The 27091-nt window shown below is 42.0% G+C and overlaps 1 protein-coding gene across 5 annotated transcripts in view; it reads right to left on the bottom strand.

Annotated features, from left to right (window-relative positions):
• RhoGAP68F (Rho GTPase activating protein at 68F) overlaps positions 1-27091 on the bottom strand; it is a 118240-nt gene that overhangs the window by 7610 nt on the left and 83539 nt on the right. For all 5 annotated transcript variants that reach the window (XM_070079681.1, XM_070079683.1, XM_070079682.1 and 2 more), the window contains 6 exons: positions 16266-16545; positions 12484-12702; positions 8328-8426; positions 7050-7231; positions 3793-3999; positions 2210-2316 (listed from right to left, as the gene is read on the bottom strand). In XM_070079681.1, the coding sequence (XP_069935782.1) occupies positions 2210-2316; positions 3793-3999; positions 7050-7231; positions 8328-8426; positions 12484-12702; positions 16266-16545 (1094 nt within the window). The remainder of the gene's footprint in view (positions 1-2209; positions 2317-3792; positions 4000-7049; positions 7232-8327; positions 8427-12483; positions 12703-16265; positions 16546-27091) is intronic.

Genomic DNA, 27091 nt, shown 5'->3' with positions numbered 1-27091 from the left:
CCAACAATTTCAACCAGAACAATGGCTTCTATAACATAGCTGAACCACTTGCCAAGAAACTTCTTCATTGCTATCCCACATAAGAACATAGAACACTGCAGAAGGTCTACTCACAACTTGTCCAATACCCCTGCCAAGCTACCCAAGACTCTATAACCCCACTCAGTAGATCATCAGATGCAGCATTCTTCACCTGACCTCAACATTCTGAACCTGACTATAAATACTCCCATACCTTCCATCCCAGGTAGATCTGTGTGACTTGAAAAAGCCCACTGTGTAGGCAAAACGTTGTCAATAAAGGATCACATTAAACTGCATATGTGTTTATGTTTCCAAAGAAATTTCCCATGCCAATGAGAGGAGGTGCTGGAGTTTTGCCATTAAACTGTGTTATGATACTGACTGTGTTTTCATACCATCCAGCACTAAACACACACTGACTGTTATACTCAGTTTTAATTATTATTTTATTATAAACACATCGGCCATTTCCCACCAAGGCAGGGTGGCCCAAAAAAGAAAAACTTTCATCATCATTCACTCCATCACTGTCTTGCCAGAGGAATGCCTACACTACAGTTATAAAACTGCAACATTAACACCTCTCCTTCAGAGTGCAGACACTGTACTTCCCATCTCCAGGACTCAAGTCCTGCCTGTCAGTTTCCCTGAATCCCTTCATAAATGTTACCTTGCTTACACTCCAACAGCATGTCAAGTCCTAAAAACCATGTCTCCATTTGCTCCTGCCTAACATGCTCACACACGCTTGCTGGAAGTCCAAGCCCCTCGCACACAAAACCTCCTTTACCCCTCACTCCAACCTGTCCTAGGCCGACCCCTACCCCGCCTTCCCTCCACTACAAAATTGTATACTCTCAGTCATTCAATTTTGTTCCATCCTCTCTACATGTCCAAACCATCTCAATAACCCCTCCTCAGCCCTCTGGATAATAGTTTTGGTAATCCCACACCTCCTCCTAATCTCCAAACTACGGATTCTCTGCATTATATTGACACCACACATTGCCCTCAGACATGACATCTCCACTGCCTCCAGCCTTCTCCTTGTTGCAACATTCACAACCCATGCTTCACACCCATACAAGAGTGTTTGCATAACTATACTCTCATACATTCCCCTCTTTGCTTCCACAGACAAAGTTCTTTGTCTCCTCCCTCAAGGGAGGTTCCCTGATGCTGGTGTGGGGTTCTTGATCTAGGGAATTTGATCTGTGCTCCAGTTCCCTGAATTAAGTCTGAATACCTTCCACGGACACTGCACAATCCTACAGGTTAAGTGCTTCCCCCTTGATTATAATAATAATTACACACATGCCTCAATATGCCAGCCACTTTTCCTCATCCATTCTATGGTTCACCTCATCTTTCGTACATTTTTTTCAACGAACCAGCCATATCCCACCAAGGCAGGTAATCTAAAATAGAAAAACAAAAGTTTTTCTTTTTAAATTCAGTAGTTTATACAAGAGAAGGGGTTACTAGCACCTTGCTCTGGCATTATAGTTGCTTCTTTCAACATGCAAGGCTTATGAAGGAAGAATTCTTTTCTACTTCCCCATGGAGTTTCACAGACATGTTTACTCGAAATCTCTAAATACATCCACTTCTATACTCCTTCCCAGTCTATCATTGCCTACTCTTCTCTATATTCACTTTAAATTTCTTACTTTGAAATGCCATCCCAAATTCATCCACCAACTTATAATTTTTTTTTTCAACTTGTTGGCTGTCTTCCACTGAGGCAGGGTGATCCAAAAAATAAAGAAATATATTCACACATAATCACTGTCTTTACAGAGGCATGCAGATACAACACTTCAGATGTCACTCCAAACAGCAAATATCCCAAACCCCACCTTTAAAGTGCAGGCACTGTACTTCCCATTTCCAGGACCCTAATCCGGCTAACTGGTTTCCCTGAATTCCTTTCATAAATGTTGCTTTGCTCACACTTCAACAGCATGTCAAGTCATAAAAACCACTTGCTCGTATCTAACATGGTCAAGCATGCTTGCTGGAAGTCTATGCCCTTCACACACATAACCTCCTTCACCCCTTGCCTCCAACCCCTACCCTGCCTTCCTTGGCTACAACAAATTTCAATATGTACCACTGTAGTCCTGACTACTACTATAACAAAGTTATCAAACTAACTGGTCGGTAGTTAATTTTGTTTACTCACCTTTGCTAAGAAGTTTGTGAGGAACTTTAGTACGAGGTAGTTATCCTCTGGTAACTTTTCCAATATTATCTGTTTGATAGTAGTTAGACGATCACTCTTATTAAGACCTGAAATTATAAATTAATTAATTATCTAATAAATATAATGATGGAAGCTTACAGAAGACAGAAAAAGAAAAAAATGAGTGCTGTAAACCAACATTTTTTTTTTTCAGTAGGCCTGTTTGTGGGTCCTGCCTCCAGTGATGCCATCTTTAACCGCCTCACCTCACTTCTGATCCACTTCATAAGCTCCACCTCTACTTCAGTGATCAATATCATGGAACTGAACACCTTCTATCAAGGCTAAGGGACTGAACACTTCAAAATTTACCTCCCCACTTCAATCAAGACTAAGGGGCTTAAAACCTCTGAACTTTCTTCTTCACTCTCTCTAATACATTAGTCACCTCTGTATTCAAATGAAGAAGCTTACTGACCAAGTGAAATGTTTGGGTAATAAAGATAACATGTTGCATATTAGTCTTATTCACTTTACTAAGTGATCAGGCCTTACGAAACAATGTACAGTGGACCCCTGGTTTACGATATTATTTCATTCCAGAAGTATGTTCAGGTGCCAGTACTGAACGAATTTGTTCCCATAAGGAATATTGTGAATTAGATTAGTCCATTTCAGACCCCCAAACATACACGCACTTACATAATTGGTCACACTGGGAGGTGATCGTAAACCGGGGGTCCACTGTATTTATGCTGTGTTCCCACGCAACAAAAATAAACTAAATAAGTAAAATGCAATATAGTGTAAAAAGCCTTGTTTACTTACTGCTGCTGCTCCACCTCCCTCATTTAACACAAGATAAGCTCTATTAAACATATCTACAAATTATTTTAGACACTAGTATAAATTTACAAATTAGCTCCAAGGGCACATTAATATTGCAGATATACATTAGTGATAAATTATATACAGTACTGTACTGTATTTAAAAGAAGCTAACCTAACACAACATATTTCGACTGGGGTCCTAAATGATGCATAACAAATTACAATACAATGATTTCAGCACGATACAATGTTTGTACAAAGGTCAATGACATTTAGGTGTACATGCCTAGAAAGCCCCTTAACATGCAGAGTACACCTACCATCTGACTTACGACCTGCTCGACTTAAGACCGTGTTTTTTATGCCAAATTTCTGAGAAATAAACAACTATTTGTGTTGTACACAGTGTTTATCCTAAACCTTACAGTATAAAATACAGTACTAACAGCATAAAAAGTAAAGTAAAACATGAAATACCAAATAAAACAATATAATAAAGTCATTACAAAAATGTTTTGTTGATATTCAGTAGTAAAATTCGACTTACGACCGGTTTCTCAGAACTGAACTCGGTTGTAAGTCGGATGGTAGGTGTATTTCAGGCAAACTTAAAACTAACTTAACATTAATAAGGCAATGACTAATTAATTGCTTATGCATACAGTCTCTTACATATTGTAAAAATAAAATTAGAAGTTACAATGAATACAAGAGAATTGAATACTAATAGATTAACATTACACAGTACTAACTTTGAAACTGGATAACCTCATCATAGAGATCAAACGTCATTAATGGCTCTTCCAGTTCACGCAGGAAAGTTTTAATGATGACTGCCGCTGTGTGTACATCGGTGTCTAAATCAAAATTCACTTCTTCGCCTTTATTGAAACGTTCCTGTACGCTTTTTACCACGACTGCTGCACTAGATCGACGGAACAGCCCTTCCGTCTCCAGAGCTGCAACGAGAACGCTGTATGAGATAAAGACAGGTAATACTTACAATTACTCCTTCAATAGCAAATCCTTGATGCTGGTAAAGGGCTCTTGATCCAAGGAATTGGAATTACTCACCCTTTTCTTGGATCAAACCTCATGACCTCCAATTTCCCAGCTACTGTTACCTCTATTGATTTAGCGCTTCCCCATCATCTGCAGTGTTCCAGGGGTCAACGCCCCCACAGCCTGGTCCATGACCAGGCTTATGATCCCCCGCAGCCTGGTCCATGACCAGGCTTATGATCCCCCGCAGCCAGGTCCATGACCAGGCTTATGATTCCCCACAGCCTGGTCCATGACCATGCTTATGATCCCCCGCAGCCAGGTCCATGACCAGGCTTATGATCCCCCGCAGCCTGGTCCATGACCACGCCTATGATTATAGTAATATGAGCTACAGACAAGTGATATTTAGAATTACTTCGTCATTGTGAGATGTGATAAAATCTTCTTTCAATGTATCAGCCGTATCCCACCGAGGCGGGGCGGCCCAAAAATAAAAACGAAAGTTTCTCCTTTTAAATTTAGTAATACAGTGGACTCTCGATTTACGATATTATTTCATTCCAGAAGTATGTTCAAGTGCCAGTACTGACCGAATTTGTTCCCATAAGGAATATTGTGAAGTAGATTAGTCCATTTCAGACCCCCAAACATACACATACAAACGCACTTACATAATTGGTCGCAGTGGGAGCTGATCGTAAACCGGGGGTCCACTGTATATACAGCATTTTAGTCGCCTCTTACGACACGCATGGCTTACGGAGGAAGAATTCTGTTCCACTTCCCCATGGAGATGTGATAAAATAGTAGAGTGTATATATGTTGGTGGAATTACCGACAATATGTAAAGTAATAAGACACAAGTGCAACTTTCTTTCTTTCAACACACCGGCTGTATCCCACTGAGGCGGGGCGGCCCAAAAGGAAAAACGACAGTTTCTCCTTTTACATTTAGTAATATATACAGGAGAAGAGGTTACTAGCCCCTTGCTCCTGGCATTTTAGTCGCCTCTTACAACACGCATGGCTTACGGAGGAAGAATTCTGATCCACTTTCCCATGGAGATAAGAGGAAATAGACAAGAACAAGAACTAGAAAGAAAATAGAAACCCAGAGGGGTATGTATATACATGCTTGTACACGTATGTGTGCAGTGTGACCTAAGTGTGAGTAGAAGTAGCAAGACGTACCTGAAATCTTGCATGTTTATGAAACAGAAAAAAGGACACCAGCAATCCTACCATCATGTAAAACGATTACAGGCTTTCGTTTTACACTCACTTGGCAGGACGGTAGTACCTCCCTGGGCGGTTGCTGTCTACCAACCTACTACCTAGGGCAAGTGCAATTAATGTGATATTTTATTGTGGCAACGTTTCGCTCTCCAGGAGCTTTATCAAGCCGTTACAAACAATACATGGACACAGAGGGTATATATAGGCTCAGAGTGAGGTGTAACACTAGTAGTAGTAGTAGTAGTGACATAAGTTGTAGTAGTAGAAGAATTAACTAGCATGTGGAAAAAGACACTTATGTACAGTTCAGGACATTTATTAAAGGAAACATTTCACCACGAGTGGCTTCTTCTGAAGAAGCCACTCGTGGCGAAACGTTTCCTTTAATAAATGTCCTGAACTGTACATAAGTGTCTTTTTCCACATCTTGTCGGTATCACCATACCATTTCCTCAATTAACTAGCACATGAGTAATAGGATATAAAAGCTATTACTTGGGTAGCATAAAAATAGGTTAGACAAATATTTCTGAGAGTAAGACACATGTGCAACATCTGGGTATCTTTATTGTAGACGTTTCGCCATCCAGTGGCTTTATCAATACAAATTCCAGGACATAACTTGAAGACAGTAGAACTATGTACAGAAGATGAGGTAATCAGTCCCTCAACCTAGGAGTAGGTGCGAACAGCACCATAGTCGTGGAGATTCTGAAGCAGAAGAAAGAATCCTGGCGCTTATATAGTAACGTCAGGTGAAGCAGACGAGGGCAAATTCACTGGTGGGCGGGATTCCCCAGTGGAAGTAGGTCCTTCCCAAAGAGATGGGTTAGTTGTAGTAGTAGTTGTCGAAGTTGTGAAGGTTATGTACATGTCCTCAGAATTAAGATTCCATGATGTTGCAGTGTCTGACAAGTACATAACCTTCACAACTTCGACATCTACTACTACAACTAACCCATCTCTTTGGGAAGGACCTACTTCCACTGGGGAATCCCGCCCACCAGTGAATTTGCCCTCGTCTGCTTCACCTGACGTTACTATATAAGCGCCAGGATTCTTTCTTCTGCTTCAGAATCTCCACGACTATGGTGCTGTTCGCACCTACTCCTAGGTTGAGGGACTGATTACCTCATCTTCTGTACATAGTTCTACTGTCTTCAAGTTATGTCCTGGAATTTGTATTGATAAAGCCACTGGATGGCGAAACGTCTACAATAAAGATACCCAGATGTTGCACATGTGTCTTACTCTCATCTTGTCGGTATTATATACCATTCGTACACAACAAATATTTCTATTGGAGGTTGGATTACAGAAGGCATGTTTCAGTGTTCATCCTCTGTAATCCAACCTCCAATAGAAATACTGTATTTGTCTAACCTATTTTTATGCTACCCAAGTAATAGCTTTTATATCCTATTACTCATGTGCTAGTTAATTGTTCTACCATATTGTATTACTACTATCACTAGTATTACAACTCACTCTCAGCCTATATATACCCTCTGTGTCCATGTATTGTTTGTAACGGCTTGACAAAGCTCCTGGAGAGCGAAACGTTGCCACAATAAATGTCACATTAGTTGCACTTGTGTCCTTTTACTTGACAAAACTGTAGAGACCGTACAATAAATATTTTCTAGCACCATTCCTTGCACACTATGGAAATATATGCAGAATCCACTTAAATTTAAGATTATCACAGTAAATACTGAAGGTCTAATAACAATGCCTAAATATATGCTAAAAAATAAAGAATACTCACCATCTGGGTGATCAAGGAAGGTAATGCAATTTTTCAGTACAGGAGGAATTGGGTCCTGATCATTTGCATCTTTGATGTATTGTAACGATACACCAAACTGCTGTGTGGGTAAAGGCTTGTTGGAGCCCACACCAGGAGTTTTAGGAAGGTTCTTCAGTTTGGCAAGGAGTTGCTGATCGTGTCTGGGGGAAAGAGTGGATTGTGATACGATGTTTTTACTTCCTAATGTTGATTTAAATTTTAAGTGGCACAATTCTAGTAATATAGAAAATGATGATAGATAACAGATTACTATAGTAGTTTAAAGACAACTGATAAATTATTATACCACAAAAATTATAGCAAATATTAAAGTGCTGTACATAATTCCTAATTCCCTTGACGAAATGTGTCTTCATGCTGGTGAAGATCTCTTGATCCATAGAATTGTAACTCCCCTTCCTTGGATCAACCCTTATTACCTCCCATTCCACTAATAACCCACACATAAGAGAAAGAAACTCGTGATGACGTCTTGGTCCAACTCGCACCATTAACTAGCCACACTAACATACGAAGGTAAGGAAGCCAGTATATATACGCAAGGAGGGCAGGACGGGAGAAACAGAGGTAGAAAAATAAAAAGAAGGAAGTGGAGATAGTGGAATAGGTAGTGCAGATAGTAATAGTAAAGTGGGTAGGGAGAGAAATAGAAGTGGCACAAGAGTCGGAGAGTGGAGTGAAGCAAGGTAATAATAGTAATCCAGCGGTACCCCGAGTTTCGAACTTTCTTCATTCCAGAAAGCTGTTCGAGTGCCATTACCAAACAAATTTGTTCCCATAAGGAATAATGTAAATTAGATTAGTCCGTTTCAGACCCCCAAAAATATACTTACAATAATACACTTACATAATTGGTCGAATTGGAAGCAGTTTGAAACTCGGGGGTACCACTGTACTAGTTAATACTCCAAGTCAAACTGACACGTTGTCATAAGCTTCTTTTCCCTATGTGCGGATTATTTGTGTATTATTCCAATCACGGTATTGTGCCTCTTTATTCTTTACCTCTCATTACCTAGGTGCTGTATGGTTCTTCTGGGTTAACTGTTTACTCATGTATGTATATGCCATTAAGAAATTACTTGATTACTTAAAATACAATGATTACTTAAGCATCATATTACTTTACAAAAAAAAGTAGTAGAACACAGCAAGGTTATTATGCGCTTGAGTAACGTAAATAAATTTTAAAAAATACTTTAGGGCTTAAAATTAATTGTGCGAGTGGTGACTTACTGCTGAACACGTTGTGGAATGGGAAGCTGACCAAGGTGAAGATGTTGTTGTAGTTCATGTAAGTAGTTTACATACATCACCTTCCTGCCAAACTTGGCACTGCAACATAAATAATCAATAAAATATCAATTCAGAAGTGCTGAAAATCCTATGCAACATAAATACCACCTTATACCATACTTGTATACTCTACACATACAGTATACAGGTTTCCTCTGCTCAACGTGGGGAAAAAGAAGGATTGATTCCTTCTTATAATCTTTATCAACTCCTCCAAATAAAAATAATAATATAAACACAGCTTCAAGACAAGTTCCCTAGACCTTCCTTTCTAACCACAAACAAAGTTGCTGATGCGAGGAACAATCCTCTAAGTAAGGTTAATGAAAACTCAAACCTTGGGTAGCTTCAGAGAGAGACTGAACAAATATACGAGTGAGAAGGGCTGGGTCTGATTAGTACCGAGGTATTGAAGCAAATGCTTGGTTAGCCTTAGGAAAAGGTTGGACAAGTGGGTGGGAGTGGTTGACTTTGAGAAAAGGACCTGCCTAGGGAGGGGGCCAGTAGGCCTGCTGCAGTGTTCCTCCATTCTTATGTTCCTATATATAAATTCTGGAGCTCCCCCACTTACACTTTATGCACCTTTGCTTTATGTAAATTTAGTACTATGTGATGTTCTGTTTCTATTAGTAATACAGTGTTCCCTGGAGTTAAGATATTAATCCATTCTAGAAGGCGTATTGTACCTTTAAACTACCGTATCTCAAACCCCAAAACACATGGTTTTATATTAATTTGTTCCAAGACCCCAGAGGTGCAACTTTTAACATACCTTGGACTTGAAGACTTAGTGTGGTGGTGGAGAAAGGACAAGAGGTTACTGGTTGGAAGGAGAACCTCCTTTCAACTGTTGCCTCTTGAAAAAACTGTTTGGAGTTGTTTGTTGCTGTTGCTTGCTTCTGAGGCTTTTGAAATAAGATTAAACATTATCTTCAAAAACACAGGAAGTGAGTTCAGTTTTTTTTTCAATGTCTGGGTGGCTTCTTATGATTCCTATCACATCTTGCAATGAGTAAACAACTCCTGAATTTCTGCAGCTATGATCCTTCTCCTCACTGGCCTTCTCATCCATCTCTAATTCCTGAAGCTCCTCTGTTGTTAACTCCTGTCTGTGGTTCTGAATTAATTCCTTCACATCCTCATCATCATCCTCCAGCCTCACTGATTCACCAAGAGCAACAATCTCCTGGTTTACATCCTCTTCAGCCTCAAATCCTTCAAGAACACGATGCCAATGCTCAAGACTACGGTACTCTTCACCAACTCCAAGACTGAGGGAGTGATTACCTCATATTTTGTATATAGTTCTACATTCTTCACATTATGTCCTTCCATTGTACTGATAAAGCCACTGGATGCCAAAACATCTACAAATAAAGGTACTCAGATATTGCATATGTCTAATTCTTCATTTTCCAGATCATAGGTGACTGAAGACCACAAGTTCCTCCAGGCTGCACTGGGAGGAAACTTCACTACAGGAATTCACTATGAGTCTCACAATCTAAGATGTTAAACCTAGTCTTCCAGATTTCCTTGAGGCTGATGGCTCTGTCTCCCGATGTCTCAGCAAAGCACTTGGCAAACATCTTGGTGTAAATTCGCAATCACTTGCTGGTCCAAAGGCTGAAGTAGAGGACTGGGTGCTGGGCATGTATATCGCATCTCAAATTTTTCATCACGACTCACAACTAAATTCCTTTATGAGGGTAAATCATAACTCAAGACCATCTTAACTCAATGGAGCACTGTATTTGCCTTGTGTGATTGTGTATCGTGAAACATAATGAAGATACTTATTATGTGGAATTATGTCTTGTTGACGTGTGCGAAAAGGAAACCTGTAATTGTTTTACATGATGGTAGTATTGCTGGTGTCTTTTTTCTATCTTACAAACATGTGGGATAACAGGTATATCTTGCTACTTCTAATCACACTACACATGCATGTACACACATATATATTTACACACCCATTTAAGTTTTCTTCTATTTTCTTAATAGTTCCTGTTCTTCTTTATTTCCTCTTATCTCCATGGGGAAGTGGAAAATTCTTCTTCTTCTGTCAGCCATGTGTGTGTTGTAAGAGGCAACTAAAATGTCGGAAGTAAGAGATTACTAACCCCTTCTCCTGTATAAATTATCAAATTTAAGAAGAAAAACTTTTGTTTTTCTTTTTAGGTCAACCTTCCTAGGTGGAATATGGCCAATTCACTGAGAGAGAGAGAGAGAGAGAGTCTTACTGATGTGATTGACCTTAGTACAGCTGCCATGGTCCTGAAACACATTTACTGCATAAAACTAGCCATACCTATATACAACATGAGGTGTATTTCTTTTAACATACACAAAGTGTATATACACTGAGAGTTTATTGTAATCCCTATTTCAGTTGATATGCAACTTTAATGGCCTTCTCCAGTAGACAGATTTTAAACCTTACAAACTACATATAACCTTGTTGAACTTAGATCTGGGTTTGGCTAACTTTTAAAGCCATCAACTGGGAACTGTACTTGTCTGATAATGTTTGTATAACAGCTCGTGTTTTCAAAAGAAGAAAATGAAGAGAGTTTTGCTCATTCAGCTGCGTATACGTGAGTATATGACGCGATCTTGGTGGGCCGCAGTTTGTCTACCCCTGATTTAGATCATTCTGTTCTTTAAGTTATTCATGTTGCATAGCAACATTTATGTAGGAGTTAATAATGTCGCCACACTACTTAACTTTTCCTTGGGTAAAACCTCTTAGAAGCAGAATATGCAAAAAAATTAACATTAATATTCATTTGTTAAAAAATGCACCGGAGGTCCCCAAATAATGAACAGGGGTGACTGAAGCCCCACAAAAAAAATCATTAGGCCTCCAAAATCTCACCAAACAAAAAATGATAATACGTAATTATTTATTTATTAACACACTGGCTGATTCCCACCAAGGCAGGGTGGCCCGAAAAAGAAAAACTTTCATCATCATTCACTCCATCACTGTCTTGCCAGAAGGGTGCTTTACACTACAGTTTTTAAACTGCAACATTAACACCCCTCCTTCAGAGTGCAGGCACTGTACTTCTCATCTCTAGGACTCAAGTCCGGCCTGCCGGTTTCCCTGAATCCCTTCATAAATGTTACTTTGCTCACACTCCAACAGCACGTCAAGTATTAAAAACCGTTTGTCTCCATTCACTCCTATCAAACACGCTCACGCATGCCCGCTGGAAGTCCAAGCCCCTCGCACACAAAACCTCCTTTACCCCCTCCCTCCAACCTCCAACCATGATAATAATAATGTTTTAAAATGAGTTCCACAGCCCTCTTTTCTGATCAGTCTGTCACCCCTAAGCTCTTCCTATATAAAACCTCGTGAGGTACCCAATATACAGTCTATTTTTCCCACTCAGAACATTAGTATGAAGGTCAGTTTCTTTTTCCGTGGACATATCGGCCGTTTCCCAAAAAGGCAGGATGACCCAGAAACACTTTCATCATCACTCACTCTATCACAGCCTTGCCAGAGGTGTACTGACACCACAGTTCAAAAGCTGCAACATATCTCCATCCATCCTTCAGAGTGCAGACACAGTTACCTCCCACCTCCAAGACTCAAGTCTGTCTAACCTATTTCCCTGAATCCCTTCATGAACGTTACTTTGTTCACACTCCAACAGCACATTTATTCATAAAAACCACATGCTCCACTCACTCCTAACATGCTCACACAGATTTGTAATGGTGGTTCCTAAATGCTGTTCTTTAGCCTAAAACTTTGTGACTCGGAGCATTCATAATTAACCCTTAAACTTTCCAAACGTAGATCTAGGTTCACTAGCGTAGCGCTCCGAATGTAGATCCATATTTTATTTTACATTAGAAGGCATGTAAAATAAAACATAGATCTACGTTCGGAACGCTACGCGAGTGAACGTCGATCTACGTTTGGACAGTTTAAGGGTTAAGGAACCTTTTTCATCTATTGGGTGACCTAGGAAGAGAAATTCACTGGTATTTTAATTCTGGAGATAAACAGTAAAAATTCTCTAAAAAATATTTAACTTAAATATTCACACACTAAACAATCAATATTTATAATAATTACCTAATAGCAGGCTTAAAGATATTGTACACAACTCTGATAAAATTAGTGGGATGGACCAAGTAGAGAGCCTTGAGATTTTTCTTGTACTTGCGATCCAGAGCTTTGTAAGCCGACCACAACCACGAGACTGGGGGTTTGTTTTTGCTATTGAGACCATAGTGGAAATATACCAAGGAATAGTCTTGCTCCACATACTGGTCCAGGGTGAACATCAGGTACCTACAACACAAAATATACTATTTAACAATTTATTTTAGGAAATCCTGTACTGTATGATAAATAGTTTATAAAAGTGACATGTGCAATATTTGGAAATCTTTATTGAAACATTTCACCAACCCGTGACTTCTTCCACCGTTCTTTGTATCGGACTGAAGAAGTCGCTGTCTAGCGACACATTTTCTCAATAAAGATTCCCAGATGTTGCACGAGTCTCTCATTCTTCTAGTGATAAATCCATCAAGCATAATGCTATATTGAAAATGATATATAATACTGTGTGTAAGCACATGATAGCACTAAGGTTCTATTTCCTAATTTCACTGTGATGTTTTCAATCATATATTTTATTGTGATTTCTTCCAATACCAACAAGTTGGAGAGTAAGACACATAAAGATACCCAAGTGTTGCATGTGTGTCTTATCAATAAAGATAACACAGTGTTTCATATGTCTTACTTATCAATAAAGATAACACAGTGTTACATATGTCTTACTTATCAATAAAGATAACACAGTGTTACATATGTCTTACTTATCAATAAAGATAACACAGTGTTACATATGTCTTACTTATCAATAAAGATAACACAGTGTTACATATGTCTTACTTATCAATAAAGATAACACAGTGTTACACATGTGTCTAACTCAAGCATAATGCTACATAACTTATCTTCAATTAGCCTAAATTTGCTAAACATTAATGAATTATATTTAATTTTGTGATGTTTATGATTTTTTCAGAATTGTTGCAGCAATCAATTTACACTGTTAATGTATGAAAGAGAAGTTGTAGGACAATACTACAAGTACCTAGCACCCAGCCATCTCAAAATGCCTTTAAATTAGTATAGTATTAACCCTTTAACTGTCCAAATGTAGACTTATGTTTGGACAGTTAAAGGTTATCCTATTAGATCAGTCAGTCCTGTAGTCTGCAACATAGTTGAAGACTTTCTTGCAGACAACAGCATCAGTGATCACTGGTATACCTCTGCTCAACTGTGGTTTTATAAGCCCAGAACTCAGGCTCTGACTAGGAGCACGGCTTCTCGTCTCTCTCTGGACTTATTGTATTTTCCAGCACATTAGTCACGTGACAGAAATATTTTTTATTTATTTATTAACACACTGGCCAATTCCCACCAAGGCAGGGGTGGCCCGAAAAAGAAAAACTTTCACCATCATTCACTCCATCACTGTCTTGCCAGAAGGGTGCTATACACTACAGTTTTTAAACTGCAACATTAACACCCCTCCTATCACAGTGGTAAATCGGTAATCATACTCAAGGAATAACGACCCTCTTACTTTACACTAAAGCATAACCCAAACCTTGACACTGACTTTGACCATGTAAAGCACAGGCTGTTTTTCCAAGACTTTTTGTGGGAAAAAAGGTGCACCTTATGTGCCAGAAAATACAGTATGTCAAAAAAAAAAAAAAAGACCAAAGAACTCTTAACAGCCTTGTGGTATTTTCATCTAATTCAACAACATTCATTAAACCCAAATCAAAAATTGCATAAAGAGTACCAGGAACTGAACTGGCATCCTGAGTCCAGTACAGACTCAGGAAAGTTGTCAGAGCTGTAATGACCCTTATGGCTTTAGTGGTTAGTTATGATTATAACAATAATCAGGAGAGTTGTTGCAATAATGCTGTGACTGAGTTAGTATAGTCATGGACTTGCAATTACAAAATTGCCAGTTCAGTCCCATTCACCTTACACAATTTACTTTCAAAATACCTGGAGTATTATTTTCACTGATGCTATTTTAACGAGTCTTCGTTTCTTCCTGCTCAGATGACTTCTTTTATCAATATAAGCCAGTAAACAGTTGTGTGGACTTTTAGTTATTTAGTGCACTTCTTCAAGGGAGTGTCTTTATACTGATAAGGGCTCTTCATCCAATAAACTGGAGCTACTCTTCTCACTCCTCATATCAAACCTGATTACTTTAAATTACCAGGTGCTGACTCTTACAGGTTTAGAGCATGTAGCTCACTAATACTAGTTTATTTATACACTTAGACCACTGATTATCATCCTGAGGACCAGGAGGGGGGCCTGGGGACTGAGGGAGGAAGGAGGGGCTTGGGGACCAAGGGGAGCCCTGGGGACTGAGGAAGGGGGCCTTGGGACCAGGGAAGGGCCCTGGGGACTGAGGAAGGGGATTTTGGGACCAGGGAAGGGCACTGGGTACTGAGGAAGGGGGCCTTGGGACCAGGGAAGGGCCCTAGGGACTGAGGAAGGGGGCCTTGGGACCAGGGAAGGGCCCTGGGGACTGAGGAAGGGGGCCTTGGGACCAGGGAAGGGCCCTGGGGACTGAGGAAGGGGGCCTTGGGACCAGGGAAGGGCCCTGGGGACTGAGGAAGGGGGCCTTGGGACCAGGGAAGGGCCCTAGGGACTGAGGAAGGGGGCCTTGGGACCAGGGAAGGGCCCTGGGTACTGAGGACGGGGGGCTTCGGACCAGGGAAGGGCCCTGGGGACTGAGGAAGGGGGCCTTGGGACCAGGGAAGGGCCCTGGGTACTGAGGAAGGGGGCCTTGGGACCAGGGAAGGGCCCTGGGGACTGAGGAAGGGGGCCTTAGGACCAGGGAAGGGCCCTGGGTACTGAGGAAGGGGGCCTTGGGACCAGGGAAGGGCCCTGGGGACTGAGGAAGGGGGCCTTGGGACCAGGGAAGGGCCCTGGGGACTGAGGAAGGAGGCCTTGGGACCAGGGAAGGGCCCTGGGGACTGAGGAAGGAGGCCTTGGGACCAGGGAAGGGCCCTGGGGACTGAGGAAGGGGGCCTTGGGACCAGGGAAGGGCCCTGGGGACTGAGGAAGGGGATTTTGGGACCAGGGAAGGGCACTGGGTACTGATGAGTTATTCAAAGGATTGTGTGAACAAGTGCTAAGTTAATAATGGTGTTTTGCCATTTTGTATTTCTTGATTACCAACGTAAACTTAGAAGTTTTAGCGTGATGGCGACTGCAAAAGTTTTCGAGGTTTAAAAAAGGGTGATACAAAAGGTCAGGAACCACTGTTTCTGACTAAAAACTATTAGTTCAGATCATTATCATGACAGAGTAATGGAAATCGTTCATGAAAGAAATGGATTCATACACAAATAACCCTTATCTTTGTGTGTTGGTGTATGACTAGTTAATGGTCCAAGTTGGAGCAAAACATTGTCATAGGTTTCTTTCTCCTACATGTGGGTTATCTGTGTATTGTTCCAGTCATGGTATTGTGCCTTTTTATTCCTTAAAGAAATGGAGGGGTGTTAATGTTGCAGTTTAAAAACTGTAGTGTAAAGCACCCTTCTAGCAAGACAGTGATGGAGTGAATGATGGTGAAAGTTTTTCTTTTTCGGGCCACCCTGCCTTGGTGGGAATCGGCCAGTGTGATAATAATAAAAAAAAATTTACAATAGCTTGGCTTAACGGAAGACTGACAGCATTCCCCAAAGATATTTGGAAACTGCAAAATATAGGAGGAACAAGAGGTAAATCGTTACAATGGAGAGACTTTTTTGAGAGGAAAATATATCAAGATGCTGAAAGAAACTTACTTGAGAAATTTTTCATGGTTGAAAACTTTATTACTGGGCAGTTTACAGGCAGAGACGACTATGACCTTCCTGCCGTAGGTGTCATCCCCGACGATGTCGACAATGCCATGACGGGCAATGTCTGTGAAGTCGTTATCATCAGTGAAGGTGTGATGGAGTGCCTGCTCATCCTCCTCCCTGAGAGCGCTGCCTAACTCAGCCTCAAAGTTCTCCTCTATAGTGCCGTCTGACACAGGTGACTCCAGGTAGTCTGGCGCTTCTGCTACAAGTTCCTGCAGATCTGAAAACCAACAATGATCACATTTGCAACATTATTATAATCATGGGAATATAATAATAGATTTATTTCTTTTCTGCAGTACGTATACAGATAATGTAGTTTACATGTAACAAAATACTGTGAGGTAGTATACTAAGCCACTAACATGCAGAGCTAAACCCACAGGAGTCATATTCATTTTACATTATTTTTTTTATTAACACTTATGCCGTTTCCCACAGAGGCAGAGTGACCCAAAAAAGAAGAAACACTTTAATCATTGCTCACTCCACTGCTGTCTTGCCAGAGGTGTGCCGACACTAAAGTTCAAAAACTGCAACATATCCCCATTCCTCCTTCACAGTGCCGGCACTGTGTTTCCCACCTCCAGGACTCAAGTCTGGCTAACTGACTTTCCTGAATCTTCTCATGTTTCTTTGCTCACACTCCAACAGCACATCAAGTCATAAAAACCATTTGCCTCCATTCACTCCTATCAAACATCATATTCATTAAACACTATTACTTTTAACATACTGGCTGTCTCCCACTAAGGTAGGGTGACCCAGAAAAAACAAGGAAAACACATTCACCATGATTCATTCAACAGTACACAAATAATCTGAAAATAGGAGACTCCAGTCACAGTATTGTGCCTTTATATTCCTCATTCAACACTAGCACCCAGGCGTCCCCTATACTGTGCCTCCATGGTAACGTGGTACAGTAAGTATTTTAAGGTTTAAATACCAAGAGGTTATGATAGCCGGCCAAGCAAAGGTCACCACCACTATTATATATATAAATGATAATTCTGCCACTTTTTCCATACTATTTCTGTTTCACATCGTCCCTCTGCTGTCAGTTAGAGTCATGTATGCATGCAAACACTGTCTTAATGCCAACTCCTCCATGACATGAAGGTTTCTTAGTCCAAAGAACTGCAGCTATTCCTTCCCTTCTTCAGATGAAACCTGATTACCTCTCATCCCCCAGGCACTGTATAAAACACCTATGGATTCCATGTTCAATGATCACCTCCTATAACCTAGGTTGTTTGTGACACCTATGGATTTACTGCTTCACAGAAATTAAAGATTACTAAGGAACCCTAAAATGAAGCGACACACATGCAATTACAGTGGACCCCCGCATAACGATCACCTCCGAATGCGACCAATTATGTAAGTGTATTTATGTAAGTGCGTTTGTACGTGTATGTTTGGGGGTCTGAAATGGACTAATCTACTTCACAATATTCCTTATGGGAATAAATTCGGTCAGTACTGGCACCTGAACATACTTCTGGAGTGAAAAAATATCGTTAACCGGGGGTCCACTGTACAGTGCTTGGTGAGTTGACTTGCAGGTGACAAACCTGCAACTGTAGCCAGGAATAATCAGTACAATGATGTTGAATTGCAGAGTCTGCAATTGCATATTAATATGACAGTGGTGATGGAGTTGAAAGTATCATTAGAAACAGCAAGGAAAATATAGTGAGTGATGAGGGAGGGAAAGTAATGCAAAGATAAGAACAGCAAATAATGAAGGGGACTACTTTAAGTGATGGAGGTAACTACCGTGAATAATAATAATATTTTTCTACAAGTACATGCACAAGATGTACACACCATAGCTGACATCAATGACATACTACTATATAGAAAGTCCTTTGTTATGCAGAGCATTTCCCGCAAATTAGGTCAATTTTGTTCCAGGATGCGACCCACATCAGTCAACTAACACCCAGGTACCTATTTTACTTCTAGGTGAACATGGACAGCAGGTGTCTTAAGGAAACACGTCCTAATGTTTCCGGGTATTAAATGTGTAAGCTGAGTGCACTACCAACCCAGCTACGGGACACCGTTAATAAATCTGAGTGTGTATCTAGAATCACAATAGAAATACTGGGAATGAGAATTACCATAAATAACAATGAGATTACCTACAAGCATCGTAAAGTGTGTTAGTTTGAGACAGCGACAAAGGTTAGTCACATAATGCAGGAAGAACACGCAAGACACAAGCAGTCTAATGGATTGCTGGAACCCATGTAATACTGGTAATGGACTAACATAGCTGACCTCTGCCACAATCTGGGCTCTCACACACCACTGAGAACACACACGGTAAGACACTTGCAATAACTAAGTATATCAGGTGAAACCTTTCACCATCACTGGAATAATAAATCCACTTGTTTAATAAATGGTTTATAAAACTGACAAGATGATAAATGTAACATTTGTGCAACATTTGGGAATCTTTATTGTGTTTGACCTCATCTGCCAGCAGTATATAAGTCCATCACCATGAATATTCTCCAGTTTTATCAAGAATGATGGACTGAACACATCGACTCCAGGCTGAGGGACTGATTACCTCAAACTCCTCTTTATCTTCCACCTTTCTCTGCACTGGACTGAAGAAGCCATTGGATGGCAAAACATTTTCTTAATAATAATCTTTATTTCTACAAGTACAACTTATACAGTTACCAGTTATGGTGTCTTTTCTTACGCCAGGAACCCGTCTAAACGGGTCCTTCATGCCAGTTAGACTCTTGTTCCAAGGAACCGGAGATACCCTCCATTCCTAGGCTGTGTGACCCCTATGGGTCTTACAAGATCATAGTATTATACATATACAAGAGGAAGCGCTAGACCCGTAAGGTTTACACAGCACCTGGTGAAAAAACTATCAGGTTTGGTCTAAGGGTACCTACAAGTCCCTGGATCAAGAGCCCTTCACCAGCATCAAGGCACCTTCAGTGATGGGATCAAAACGTCAATATGATCCTCAATACATATAAGGTTAAGAGACAGCAGGGAGCTGAGACTCCATCCTTGTAAACAAAGCTACAGGGAGCTGAGACTCCATCCTTGTAAACAAAGCTACAGGGAGCTGAGACTCCATCCTTGTAAACAACGCTACAGGGAGCTGAGACTCCATCCTTGTAAACAAAGCTACAGGGAGCTGAGACTCCATCCTTGTAAACCAAGCTACAGGGAGCTGAGACTCCATCCTTGTAAACAACGCTACAGGGAGCTGAGACTCCATCCTTGTAAACAAAGCTACAGGGAGCTGAGACTCCATCCTTGTAAACAAAGCTACATGGAGCTGAGACTCCATCCTTGTAAACCAAGCTACAGGGAGCTGAGACTCCATCCTTGTAAACAACGCTACAGGGATTTGAGACTCCATCCTTGTAAACAAAGCTACAGGGAGCTGAGACTCCATCCTTGTAAACAAAGCTACATGGAGCTGAGACTCCATCCTTGTAAACAAAGCTACAGGGAGCTGAGACTCCATCCTTGTAAACAAAGCTACAGGGAGCTGAGACTCCATCCTTGTAAACAATGCTACAGGGAGCTGAGACTCCATCCTTGTAAACAAAGCTACAGGGAGCTGAGACTCCATCCTTGTAAACAAAGCTACAGGGAGCTGAGACTCCATCCTTGTAAACAACGCTACAGGGAGCTGAGACTCCATCCTTGTAAACAACGCTACAGGGAGCTGAGACTCCATCCTTGTAAACAACGCTACAGGGAGCTGAGACTCCATCCTTGTAAACAACGCTACAGGGAGCTGAGACTCCATCCTTGTAAACAAAGCTACAGGGAGCTGAGACTCCATCCTTGTAAACAAAGCTACAGGGAGCTGAGACTCCATCCTTGTAAACAAAGCTACAGGGAGCTGAGACTCCATCCTTGTAAACAACGCTACAGGGAGCTGAGACTCCATCCTTGTAAACAACGCTACAGGGAGCTGAGACTCCATCCTTGTAAACAAAGCTACAGGGAGCTGAGACTCCATCCTTGTAAACAACGCTACAGGGAGCTGAGACTCCATCCTTGTAAACAAAGCTACAGGGAGCTGAGACTCCATCCTTGTAAACAAAGCTAAGCACAAAGTGGAGAATACACAATTCATTCTCTCTCTCCAGAAACATTGCATTGGGATAGGTCATCCAGAGAGATGGTGATTCTCAATAGTAACTGCAGCCCTGCTGGAAGGTAACTTTGGTACTTACTGAACCATAGTGGAATGTTTGACAGTATCCTTATTACTGTGGTAGTTACTGAACCACAGTGGAATGTTTGACAGTATCCTCATTACTGTGGTAGTTACTGCACCACAGTGGAATGTTTGACAGTATCCTCATTACTGTGGTAGTTACTGCACCACAGTGGAATGTTTGACAGTATCCTCATTACTGTGGTAGTTACTGCACCACAGTGGAATGTTTGACAGTATCCTCAACACACTACTGAAGTCTCCCAGCTCAGGCTGACACATTTCATTACGTCAGATGTGTAACTCTCCTGTGTGATGGTATGTAACAAAAACATAACTGGATTCTGTTTGCACTAAACATTATTCTCCCACGTTAATCTTAAACGAAGTGAAATATCCAAGTCGTCAACATTATTCCTGACTGTCGTGACACTACTAAGTTCCTTAATATGAGGAAGGAGCTTGGTATTCATAGGATAGGATAGGATAACTGAACTTAGCAATATTGTGTATTAAAATGATGAAAATTGAGAGAGAGAGAGAGAGAGAGAGAGAGAGAGAGAGAAAGCAGTGGCTGGTGGCCATCTGTTGACCCTCATGGCTGTTACAGTCACTGAATGACTTAAATTACTTTCTCTTAGACCACCTTCAGCTACACAAGGTATCTCCACACTATACAAACACACTTAACCCATATTCTGAACCGACTCCTTGTAACTACAACTTAAAGCACAGGAATATTGACCTGTACATCACGGACTGGTTGCTCAGTCAATTGGATTTTAAATCCATCGCATTGAAAAGCATCGCTTCACACAGCTTCAGAACAGTTTAAAACAGAGGCACAAGTGTCCCCTTTAAGTGCGGGTTATTTGGAAATTAGTCTATCTACTACACGAGGGTCATTAAGGCTACATGTCATCAAGACTGTCTACTACACGAGGGTCATTAAGGCTACATGTCATCAAGACTGTCTACTACACGAGGGTCATTAAGGCTGCATGTCATCAAGACTGTCTACTACACGAGGGTCATTAAGGCTACATGTCATCAAGTCTACTACACGAGGGTCATTAAGGCTGCATGTCATCAAGACTGTCTACTACACGAGGGTCATTAATTAAGGCTACATGTCATCAAGACTGTCTACTACACGAGGGTCATTAAGGCTGCATGTCATCAAGACTGTCTACTACACGAGGGTCATTAAGGCTACATGTCATCAAGTCTACTACACGAGGGTCATTAATTAAGGCTACATGTCATCAAGACTGTCTACTACACGAGGGTCATTAATTAAGGCTACATGTCATCAAGTCTACTACACGAGGGTCATTAATTAAGGCTACATGTCATCAAGACTGTCTACTACACGAGGGTCATTAAGGCTGCATGTCATCAAGACTGTCTACTACACGAGGGTCATTAAGGCTGCATGTCATCAAGACTGTCTACTACACGAGGGTCATTAAGGCTGCATGTCATCAAGACTGTCTACTACACGAGGGTCATTAAGGCTACATGTCATCAAGTCTATCTACTACACGAGGGTCATTAAGGCTACATGTCATCAAGACTGTCTACTACACGAGGGTCATTAAGGCTGCATGTCATCAAGACTGTCTACTACACGAGGGTCATTAAGGCTACATGTCATCAAGACTGTCTACTACACGAGGGTCATTAAGGCTACATGTCATCAAGTCTACTACACGAGGGTCATTAAGGCTACATGTCATCAAGACTGTCTACTACACGAGGGTCATTAAGGCTACATGTCATCAAGACTGTCTACTACACGAGGGTCATTAAGGCTGCATGTCATCAAGACTGTCTACTACACGAGGGTCATTAAGGCTACATGTCATCAAGTCTACTACACGAGGGTCATTAAGGCTACATGTCATCAAGTCTACTACACGAGGGTCATTAAGGCTACATGCCATCAAGTCTACTACACGAGGGTCATTAAGGCTACATGTCATCAAGTCTACTACACGAGGGTCATTAAGGCTACATGCCATCAAGTCTACTACACGAGGGTCATTAAGGCTACATGTCATCAAGACTGTCTACTACACGAGGGTCATTAAGGCTACATGTCATCAAGTCTACTACACGAGGGTCATTAAGGCTACATGCCATCAAGTCTACTACACGAGGGTCATTAAGGCTACATGTCATCAAGACTGTCTACTACACGAGGGTCATTAAGGCTGCATGTCATCAAGACTGTCTACTACACGAGGGTCATTAAGGCTACATGTCATCAAGACTGTCTACTACACGAGGGTCATTAAGGCTACATGTCATCAAGTCTACTACACGAGGGTCATTAAGGCTACATGCCATCAAGTCTACTACACGAGGGTCATTAAGGCTACATGTCATCAAGACTGTCTACTACACGAGGGTCATTAAGGCTGCATGTCATCAAGACTGTCTACTACACGAGGGTCATTAAGGCTACATGTCATCAAGACTGTCTACTACACGAGGGTCATTAAGGCTACATGTCATCAAGTCTACTACACGAGGGTCATTAAGGCTACATGCCATCAAGTCTACTACACGAGGGTCATTAAGGCTACATGTCATCAAGACTGTCTACTACACGAGGGTCATTAAGGCTGCATGTCATCAAGACTGTCTACTACACGAGGGTCATTAAGGCTACATGTCATCAAGACTGTCTACTACACGAGGGTCATTAAGGCTACATGTCATCAAGTCTACTACACGAGGGTCATTAAGGCTACATGTCATCAAGTCTACTACACGAGGGTCATTAAGGCTGCATGTCACCTGTACACCACCAGTCAAGAATACTTTAATACCTTAAACAGTGGTATCATATATACACTGATATATACATCTCAGTTTATATAATTCATCTTGAATTTGTATAATCCCAGTATACAAAGCTAATAATGACGTACTGCAGTAGGCCTACTGATTCATGCTAGGTCTACTCTTCTCAAAACTCAAGCTCTTTCTCACAGGATGTCATTTCCAGAAACCACTTTTTATATCTAACTCAAGGGAACTGAATGAGGAAGTAGCGGAAGTCAAATTCCTCTGCAGTTTTCAGAATAGTAGTGACAATATAAAAGAATCCAAACACCCGGGAAAGTGGTTGAGGGAGTTCAAAGGACAGGTCAGGGCCCAGGAATCAAGACTCGACTCCCGTCACCTGAAATTAGTTGAGTTTAAGTGTCCGCCATGAGCTTCCTAGAATATTACTGTAAGTGGTTCAACACTGACCCACTTCCTCTCTACTTCCTGTCAAGAACTTGTTTCCACCATCCTTATACAGCAACTGATATTACCAGCATCCTTGTACAACAACTGGTATTAAGTCTACCACAACCACGTTACGTTACATTAGGTAAAGTCTGCCCACACTTGCGTCTACAAGCAACCATGACCGTTTTTTTTTTACGTGAATTCACAGCATCTAGGGGTGGGGGGATTGGGGGGAGGGAATCAGGTTTGATCCGAGTCAAAGGAAGGTAACTCTAGTTGTTACACAAGTAGGCCACACATGAGGCAATTTGAAGGTGTCATCTCTCTCTCGGAGTGTATCTAGTAGCGCCAAGAGCCGGGGCCAGGAGCTATGACTCGACCCCTGCAACCACAATTAGGTGAGCACACACATAGAGTCACCCTCCACCAACAGCCTGCTTGATCACCCTTCAGAATCACCTTCCACTGCAATTTAACTCTCCAGACTGCCCACCACCTCATTTAATTTCGCCAGCCTGGAGGTCAGGACCTCGAAGAGCCCAATATGGCGTATCGTGTTGGCGTAGCAATGCGTAACTCTGCTAAAATACGCTATGTAGCAAGTTCCGTGATCAATCTCCCTATGCTACTCAAATTCATAGCATCAAGATATGCATTAACAGTCAGAAAGAAGAAAGTTACAATATGGCAACAAATAACCCGCATTTACAAGTCACAGTGTAACTTGTAAATGATCAAAGTCCTGCTGGCCTATGTGAGGCAGGTCCAAGTAGCCTACCGGCTTATGCCACTGACCCTACCTAGTCAGATCCAGGTCACATCCACTTATGGCAACGTTTCGTTCTCCAGTAGGTCTGTCAAGCTGTAACAAACACATGGACACACAAGTTATATATAGAGTTGAGACACTTATGCAACATATGGGAATCTTTATTGAAGAAAGGTTTCGCCACACAGTGGCTTCATCAGTCCAATAACAAAGTAGAAATGGGTAAGGAGAGTTGAAGTATGAGGTAATCAGTCCCTCAACCTGGAATCGATGTGTTCAGTCCATCACTCTTGTAGTAAGTGCAGCACAGGGCCAGAGAGGTGGCAGGTCCCACTGTGATCCCGCCTCCTCCTGCTTCTTACACTAGTGGCAGGTCCCACTGTGATCCCGCCTCCTCCTGCTACTTACACTAGTGGCAGGTCCCACTGTGATCCCGCCTCCTCCTGCTACTTACACTAGTGGCAGGTCCCACTGTGATCCCGCCTCCTCCTGCTACTTACACTAGTGGCAGGTCCCACTGTGATCCCGCCTCCTCCTGCTACTTACACTAGTGGCAGGTCCCACTGTGATCCCGCCTCCTCCTGCTACTTACACTAGTGGCAGGTCCCACTGTGATCCCGCCTCCTCCTGCTTCTTACACTAGTGGCAGGTCCCACTGTGATCCCGCCTCCTCCTGCTACTTACACTAGTGGCAGGTCCCACTGTGATCCCGCCTCCTCCTGCTACTTACACTAGTGGCAGGTCCCACTGTGATCCCGCCTCCTCCTGCTACTTACACTAGTGGCAGGTCCCACTGTGATCCCTCCTCCTCCTGCTACTTACACTAGTGGCAGGTCCCACTGTGATCCCGCCTCCTCCTGCTACTTACACTAGTGGCAGGTCCCACTGTGATCCCGCCTCCTCCTGCTTCTTACACTAGTGGCAGGTCCCACTGTGATCCCGCCTCCTCCTGCTACTTACACTAGTGGCAGGTCCCACTGTGATCCCTCCTCCTCCTGCTACTTACACTAGTGGCAGGTCCCACTGTGATCCCTCCTCCTCCTGCTACTTACACTAGTGGCAGGTCCCACTGTGATCCCTCCTCCTCCTGCTACTTACACTAGTGGCAGGTCCCACTGTGATCCCTCCTCCTCCTGCTACTTACACTAGTGGCAGGTCCCACTGTGATCCCGCCTCCTCCTGCTACTTACACTAGTGGCAGGTCCCACTGTGATCCCTCCTCCTCCTGCTACTTACACTAGTGGCAGGTCCCACTGTGATCCCTCCTCCTCCTGCTACTTACACTAGTGGCAGGTCCCACTGTGATCCCTCCTCCTCCTGCTACTTACACTAGTGGCAGGTCCCACTGTGATCCCTCCTCCTCCTGCTTCAACTCATCTCACCGCAGTATATAAGCCACCTCTCTGGCCCTATGCTGCACTTACTACAAGAGTGATGGACTGAACACATCGATTCCAGGTTGAGGGACTGATTACCTCAAACTTCAACTCTCCTTACCCATTTCTACTTTGTATTGGACTGATGAAGCCACTGTGTGGCGAAACCTTTCATCAATAAAGATTCCCATGTGTTGCATAAGTGTCTCAATTCTTCAACTTGTCGGTTTTTAAAACCATTCATCACACAAGTTATATATAGGCTTAGTGTAGAGTGTTGCAGTTGTAAAACTTGTGTCCCGGCCATGGCTCGAACTCCAGCCATATACTGGAAATATTACAGGAATAACAACTAAGGAACACTCAGGAAAGTAAATGTGAGTGTATATGGTCAAAGGTGACAGGTAAATCTTACCTGTCACCTTACGTGTTTATGAGACAGTAAGATCAGCGATCCTACCAGAGTGCAACACGTTTGATTGTGGTAGAAGAAGAAGAAGAAGAAGAAGAAGAAGAAGAAGAAGAAGAAGAAGAAGAAGAAGAAGAAGAAGAAGAAGAAGAAGAAGAAGAAGAAGAAGAAGAAGCAGTAGCAGCAGCAATAATTCCTTGAATCAAGAACCTCGACTAGCATCACGGAGGGACTATTTATCTGAAGTCAATTTATACTGGAAGGTTGTAATTCCTTATGAAAGGTACGTGTGGGTAAGCCTTAACAGCCAGTAACCTTGACCTTGGACCCATCTGGATCAATACCCACTAGCAACCCAAGATTAATCTCAGTGGGGAGGAGATCTCAGTGGGGAGGGCAGTTACACTATCAGTCAGTGGTTCTGCGGATTATCTTCCCCAGGACCCGGTCTCTGACCAGATCTCCTTGGCTGTTAAGTGAATATTGTAGGATTAAGAACCATTATGAAGTGTAATGGGGGATCAAAGTGTAACTTAATGTGAGAAGATTGGAGGATTTACCTGTCATCTTACGTCTTCCTGAGACAGTATGAAAAGACCAGCAATCATGCCAGCGTACCAAAAAAATTATATATATTTCACACTCATTTGAACATAAGAATGGAGGAACACGGAAGCAAGCCTACTGGCCTATACTAGGCAAGTCTTTCTCGAACTCAAGTCCATTTTCAATGCTACTGCTTGA

The sequence above is a fragment of the Cherax quadricarinatus genome, unplaced genomic scaffold (assembly GCF_038502225.1).
Source record: "Cherax quadricarinatus isolate ZL_2023a unplaced genomic scaffold, ASM3850222v1 Contig3, whole genome shotgun sequence".
Taxonomy (NCBI): Eukaryota; Metazoa; Arthropoda; class Malacostraca; order Decapoda; family Parastacidae; genus Cherax; species Cherax quadricarinatus.
Note: the sequence above shows the minus strand (reverse complement) of the source record. Positions and strands in the feature narration are given on the sequence as shown.